This window comes from Egretta garzetta, unplaced genomic scaffold (assembly GCF_000687185.1).
Source record: "Egretta garzetta isolate BGI_Z169 unplaced genomic scaffold, ASM68718v1 scaffold341, whole genome shotgun sequence".
NCBI classification, from domain to species: domain Eukaryota; kingdom Metazoa; phylum Chordata; class Aves; order Pelecaniformes; family Ardeidae; genus Egretta; species Egretta garzetta.
Genome location: NW_009258546.1, coordinates 1,173,396 through 1,180,850, shown reverse-complemented (window position 1 = coordinate 1,180,850; position 7,455 = coordinate 1,173,396). Strand labels below are relative to the sequence as shown.

At 38.8% G+C, this 7,455-nt stretch overlaps 1 protein-coding gene across 1 annotated transcript in view; it reads left to right on the top strand.

Annotated features, from left to right (window-relative positions):
- The window catches only part of GARNL3 (GTPase activating Rap/RanGAP domain like 3), a 58,494-nt gene that overhangs the window by 41,182 nt on the left and 9,857 nt on the right, over positions 1-7,455 (top strand). Inside the window, exons 16-18 of the mRNA XM_035903138.1 lie at positions 1,902-1,976; positions 2,936-3,047; positions 3,787-3,885. Of these exons, the coding sequence (XP_035759031.1) occupies positions 1,902-1,976; positions 2,936-3,047; positions 3,787-3,885 (286 nt within the window). The remainder of the gene's footprint in view (positions 1-1,901; positions 1,977-2,935; positions 3,048-3,786; positions 3,886-7,455) is intronic.

The window sequence follows — 7,455 nt, the reverse complement described above, 5'->3', positions numbered from 1 at the left end:
TTGTGCAGTAGATGCTTTCTGCTCCCAAGCAGAAGAGTGCTTTGTCTTTTAATGCGCTTTGGAGAAACATAATCTTTCATGGATTTCCTCTGTGTTTTATTAAGATTTAATTTCTTAGAAATTATTTACCCTACTTTAGCCAGGAAGAAGTTTCAACAGTCTTTCTGCTAAATCAGAGGTTGCCACACATCTTTGAACATACCAGCAGCTAAGTCCAATCTTCTGTGGGCTTATTGACATTTTGGTTCAGTGAGCAGTAGAACTTCTGATGATTTAGGTAGTCTGGTTTGATCTGACAGTTCACTACATCAGAGACAAAGACAGTGTCTATGCTCGTCAGTTCCCCTGTCCCTTCCTGCTTGTCTCTTCTTGATCCCAGACTGGTGACATGGTTCTGCTGCTTTAACTCAGCAGAAGTTAACAGAGCAGGAAATCAAAACAGAAAAAAATGAAACAAAACAGACAAAAACCCCACACCACCAACAAAACCCAAGCCTCCTCCCTTCCCTTGCATTTTTTTTTTATCTGAGTTAGTTAGCTAAAGAGTGGAAGAGTCTGAGAAGTTCCAGATCTGGTTAAAGGTAGAGAATGGAGCCAGGTGGTTGAAAACTGGTGCAAAAGAATCTTAAGGCTGTTAAAGCTTGCATTGGCAGGGCTACAAACTCTTCCCTTCTGTGTTTTGCTCACCCTTCCCCCAACACATTGAAATAGCTAGTCACTCTAGGCAGGTGTTTTTTTAAAAAAAAAAAAAAAAAAAAAAAAAAGTGAATGTATTTGTAATGTTCAGACAGATGTAACCAACAATTTATTCCCCGAGTTTACTAATTACTTTACAGAAGTTAAACAAAAACATGTTTATTGAAAGTATAGAAGCCTACAAGCTTGATCCCCTCCACCTCCCCAAAGTTAAACGCTGATATGATACTCATGTAATTAAACTAGCTGGGACCCATTTCTTAAACAAGACTTTCATCCCTGGCATGGTCTGCATCAAAGGGAAACCTAATATGTGGGTCTAAAAACTCATGGATGACCATTTGTTTCTGTTTTTCTTGGAGGTTCTTTTCTTTGGAGATTTCTTTTAAATCTTTCCCTTCCCTAGAAGAACTTTCCTCTAAGTTACAAACTGTAGCATTTGAATACATTTCAACAAGCCTTCTAAGTAGCTCTTAATCATTCTTGCCAAACTCTATGCCTGTGTCTGTCCCTTTGTTACAGTCAGTTGAGTTTTTAGATGGTAAACAAAACTCACTGATGACTGGCTCAGCAGTATTTTTAAATCATTTATTTCTTGCCAAGGTGATCTCTACTGACTGGTAACAGACTTACTGTGCATCTCACTGAAACTATGTTTATAAAGTATTTCTCCGGAGTTCTTAGCCCTTTCAGAATTTGCTCGCTTCCAGTTACTTCTAGTTGAAGAATTCGTGATACTGTGACCATGTGTCCTTGGCACCCCGGCAATGTATATATATAGTTTGACTTAGTGTTTTGTTACGAAGTTTTGCAAGTGAAAGGCCAGCTTGTATAATTGATAAAAGGATCCTCTATCCAGCTAGTTTATAGAATGAATTGTGTAAATGACTAGCTTGTATGATTTGAGATCGAGGCTTTTATCTATTATTAGTTTGACACTTATGATTTTGAGTTTGAGATAAAAAAACCAAACAAAAAACCCCAAACCCACAACCAACATAGGTTTTGGCTGAGAAGATTATCTAGCAGCCCTCTAGTGATTCATGCAGATACACGGAATTCTGCTTCTTTCCTAATTACTTTAAATGTGATAGGAATTCCGAACTGGAGTTACTTAGTAGTCCTAAATTGTCCTTTCTTTATAGTTTTTAGCTTGGGTGTTGCTGACGAAAACTCAATTTAAATAAAACATCTGTTTGTATTAGGCATTGAAATTGAAAACCACTGTGAAAGGGGATGCCACAGCTAACTTGGCAACCACAAGCTTTTGTAAAAAGGAGGTGAGTGAACCCTTCTGTCTGAGGAGAGTTATGAAAAAATTGAATGCTATCAAGTATAGTATTGCATGTGAGTTCTGCATACTGTTTATTTACTTTTGTAATTAGATACTGTAGCAGTAAAGATGAAATGTAGAGTGTCAAAGTGATTCTGCAGCTAATACCAAATTAATAAAGGATGAGCCTGGAGACAGAAGCACTTCTCAAGTTAAAGCAAGCGTGGATATTTTTATATCTGAGAGTATTTGATGAAAACGCCATTTTCCATACACAGTCATCTTTTATTTTAACTTCTGCATCAGTTTTAAAACAAAATTCAGTTGTGTTTTTATTTCCTGTAGTACCAGATTTTGTTCAAGTGCATTAGGGAGTGAAAGGTGCAAACCACACTCTTCCGCGTGCATCTTGTATACAGAAGCTTCAGGTGTGCTTCTAGAATTCCAGAGACTTCAGCTAATACTTAAATTGGGGGAGGAGGGGCAGACTCCAGGAGGTATGTACAGAGAACACGTGATGAAAGAACAATTTGACAGAAAGGCAGTTTTAATTGTACCATGTGCTAGCAACTAAACATCACAAACTGAGCCATAAAATGTAAGCAAATTGCATATGCATGGCGATACATATGTTTTAAGTCTATAGCTTTGGGTTTTTCTAAAAAAACCCACCATGTTGTGTATTTCCAGGGTTGCACTGAGTATCAGCTGCATGTGTTTTAATTCCAGTGTTTCAGGAATGTGTCTTGCACTTATTAGTCTCCAAACCTGATTAATAAGGACAGTATTTCCTCTGCAAGAGAATTAAATAAATTTTGATACTTCAAATTAAAAAAATACACTGTTTGGAAATGTATCCTGCCAAAAGCATTTACATGTTATGACTTGCCATTGTCCATCACGTTCTGTTTCTGTGATGATGATTTCATAGCATACTTAATATGTATCCCTTATGTTACTTCATAGCCTTGGGAATCTCAATTTTTCTGCAGTAATTTTCCTCATGAGGTTGTCTGTGCAGATTCCTGGGGCCAGTCCCTGCTGGTTTCTACAGATGCTGGCATCTTGTTAATAGACGGTTAGTAAATCAGTTTTGTAAAAAAGTAAAAGATGGTTTTGTGTCAATTTTTGTGTATCTGACCATTTTCTTGAAAACGTATGTTCATAAGCTCTGTTCAGGTGTTGGTAGGTCTTCACCTACAGGAATAGTTAGCAATGCAAGTGAATTTATTACATTTATGTAACCTAGTTGCAAAAACTCTCTCTGAACCAGGATTGAGCCATACTGGGGAGCCAATCTTAATGCAGATTTCTGAATGTTTTCTTATTTCAGATACTGTTTTCTTGACCATCTGAAAAGACTTATGAAGTCATATCCAAGGTCAAGGAGCATTTAAATGGCTTGTCTGGATTTCTTAGCCCTTGATGATAGTGAGCATGAAGCCAAAGGCTTATGTGACCAAGAAAGCCTGCTTCTTCCATAGCAACAATATTGTTAGCTTGACTCCTTATCTTCTATGGGCCACATAAGGCCAGCAGGACTGAGGGAATGAGTTCTCAGTGATAATTCTCAAACTTTCCAAAGGAAGGTCCATTTTAGGCTTCAGTTGCATAATTTGATCCATGGCAATGATAAAACTCTCCCATGAGGAAGTATTAGCTATGGTGCTGTGGTATATGTAGCAGCTTTGTGCAGGTTTTTTTCATTTTCGTAAGAAAAAAATCCAAGGCTTTTATTACAAGAAAGAAATAGGTCAAACCCAGTGACTAACAAATGTTAGCAGGATTTTGAATAAATATTTATGTTTCTTTTTCAGACGGTCAACCATCAGTGCAAGTATTTGATAAAACTCTCCAAATAAAGCAGATGCATGTGTTGGAAGCTCTGGATCTTTTGGTTGCCCGAACAGACAAAGGTAGGAGAGGTCCCTGTTCTTTGATTCTCACATGAATGTGGCTGGTGCTGGGTATGTATATCTTATGAGGCAATCATGGAACTTGACAGTCATTGGAAATCTCCTTGACTGAATTACATGTTTATTCAGGTGCGCAAAAATGTGAGGGAAATTACTTATGCTGTCACTGTTTTACCAAATGTGTTTTATTGGTATTTATTCTGTTAACTGTCACCACATCCTAATGCTATAGAATGTATTTTCATAAAGGTTCTGGTATAAAAGAACTTAAATGTTGTTTGGACTGACAATGTTTCCTTTTTAGTCTAATTTGGAAGCATTAAATGTGCCTAAAATGTACACTTTTTCAATTAGGTACTTTTTACCCAGTAGTCTGTAACTGAATTTCACAAAGTGAACATACACAAAGCTAGAAGCTAAAGTATCTTTATGTGTAACACACAGAAAAGAATTGTAAATGTGGTTTTTTTAACTGTTTTTTACCACATTATGTCTGTTTGCTCAGTGTTGGCTGAAGTTACATTTAGCCAAACTTAGGGTAAAACATGGTTCCTTTTGTATCATTGGGAGTTGCCTAGTTTGGCTGCACCTGATGAAATTCACCCTAGGACCTTACAGAACTGGCTCAAACTACCTGAGAGCCTTTTGCACGTCTCTGTCAAGACACCTGGAGGGTGGATGATATTTCTGAAGATCTGAAAGGGGAGGTTGTATCTGAAACTTAATTTGTGAAGCTTCTAGAAAAGATTGTATTTAATTGTCAAAACACTGTACTGCTTGGTTAACCTGGAGAGAGAGACGTAAGCAGGCATTTTGAGGTGACAGAACAAAGAATTACTGGCATCAATTCCATCAATTCACGACACTTCAAACATAGCCTGATAAAGTCTTACTCAAGTAAAAAATTGCAGAGATTTTTAACTCTTGATACAGATGCTTTCTGAAGCATTTAGGAAAAAATTCTTTCATACTTGCTAGAATTCTGGCCTCCTATTTTGTATTTGCATACCATATTGAAATTAACATCTAGGATGAAAAAAAATCGAACTTGCCTTTCATTTTCAGACTACACCTGAGCAGCAAAAATGAGAGAAATAATGAGTTAGGTGATCAAAAGCATGCTCATACTGGGCTCATAAACTGGGTTCAAAGACTTTGTGGATTTTTAGGATAAAATGTTACATACTACAAGGTTAACTTTTTAAGCTTAACTATCAGCAAGAGCTTATTCAGGTCATGATTCCAAGAGAAGGTGTTGAAGAAGGCAGCAATACAGCAGATATCAATGACAGCAGCACAAATAGCTTTGGTAGCAATGGCCTCTGTTCTAATGCAGACACCGTTAAATCTAACACTACAGTGGGCTTGTTTGGGACATCTGCTGGTTAAATTTGTCCTAGTAATGAGAGGCAAGGCAGAGAAATTGATCTGTTTTGTCCTCCAAACACAAACTTTTTTGTTCCAGCTTCATTTTGTGACATACCTAGACGTGAAGGTGAGGGGTGATGAGGAAGAGTGGCTTCGCTTGGAAGAATCAAGTCTGTAGGAGGTTAAGAAAAACTAAAAAAACTCTGATAATAGTCACTTTTATAGTCAGCCACAGCTAAATCTAACACTACAGTGGGGTTGCTTGGAACATCTGCAAAAGAACTAGTATTGTGAAAGAGGAGTGATGCATCCTGGGGGACACACTGGTCAAAGAGCTAGACCTATTTTAAACAGTGAGGAAAAGTGAAGATTTATGTCTGCTGAAAGGCAGGTTTACTGTCAACCTGTGGGGTGCACATCTCATGGCCTATGGGGACTAAAACACTGATTCCTTTTTAAAAGCATATCAAACCAATTTCAGTGAAGGCAGTGGTCACTGATCTGCCTTCATAGTGAAACAGGAAAAGAAGTTATCGTATGTGTTATTCTTTGCTGCGCACACATAGCATCTTCATAGGGGTAAATATGGCATGTTTGGTGGAAGCATAAAAGGTCTTCTGAAGTTTGGTATGACATCCAAAAGGAACAGGACTTAATGTAGCTGACAATTCTTGCTCCCCATTCTGTCTGCCTGTTTACATCATCACTTGATTTGAAGAATGCAGACATTAAGATTGGCCAGAAAAAGTTGTTGAGTTTTGCTCTGGGTACACTGTTGTAGTGTTTCAGAATTGTCTGCATTGCCAGTGTCGTGGTTTAACCCGGCTGGCAGCTAAGCACCACGCAGCTGCTCGCTCACTCCCCCCTCCCTCAGTGGGATGGGGGAGAGAATCGGGAAGGAAAAAAAAAAAGGTTAGAGCCGTGGGCTGAGATAGGGACAGTTTAATAAGAGAAAATAATAATAATAGTAATAATGATAATGGTAAGAGAATATACAGAATATACAAAACTTGTATACTGTGTACAGTTTTGGGCCCCTCACTACAAGAAGGACATTGAGGCACTGGAGCGTGTCCAGAGAAGGGCAACGAAGCTGGTGAAGGGGTCTGGAGAACAAGTCTTAGGAGGAGTGACTGAGGGAACTGGGATTGTTTACTCTGGAGAAGAGGATGAGGGGAGACCTTACCGCTCTCTACAACTACCTGAAAGGAGGTTCTAGTGAGGTGGGTATTGGTCTCTTCTCCCAAGTAACTAGCGATAGGATGAGAGGAAATGGCCTCAAGTTGCATCAGGGCAGGGTTTGATTGGATTTTAGGAAGAATTTCTTTACTGAAAGAGTGGTCAAGCATCAGAACAGGCTGCCCAGAATGGTGGCGGAGTCACCATCCCTGGAGGTGTTAAAAAAATGTGTAGATGTGGCACTTTGGGACATGGTTTAGTAGGCATGGTGGTGTTGGGTTGATGGTTGGACTTGATGATCTTGGAGGTCTTTTCCAACCTTTGTCATTCTGTGAACTTGCCGGGTTCTGATGCTGGATTCTTCAAGTTGTTATGTTTGGAGTAACTAACTAAACATCAAAGGCACGAGTAAGTCCAAAGAGGGACTGAACTGGTGAGAGCGGTAACACTGTCCTTGAACATTTGACTTAGCTCATGTTTTTTGGCCTTCCCTCGCAAAGGGTGTGAATGTTGCTTGCCATTCTTCTTCCATGAACTCGTCCATGGAAGCACAGATTCTCATCTGCACGCATTCTTGAAAAAGAGGGGGATCGCATATATTTTATTTTCCCTTTGTCGGTGTTGATAGTAGGAGTTTGCTCTCTGAGTTGAATTACTCAATGTTTCAAATTGTGGCAGACTTAAGGAAGCATTGAATCTTCTCTTCTCTTACACTTGCTGTGGGAAAAGAAGGTCATGCAGGGGCCAGATGTTCTGTTTCATGTTGCTGTTCTCTCAGAATTGAAGGCAGCACCTGTGATTCTGCTTTTGCCTTTACAGCGGGATCCTTACCCAATATATATTAAGAAGCCATGCTTAATTTTTCGAGCCATACCAGCTAGTCTAGTAAAAGAGTCCACATTTGTCAGAAAATCTTTTAATCTTGCCTTTTAAGAAACTTGGTTTCTTAGATAAGAAACTACTCTTAAGTTGCTTATTTCCCAACTGCAAGTAGTAGTGCATAATTTTTTTATCTGTTTTAAA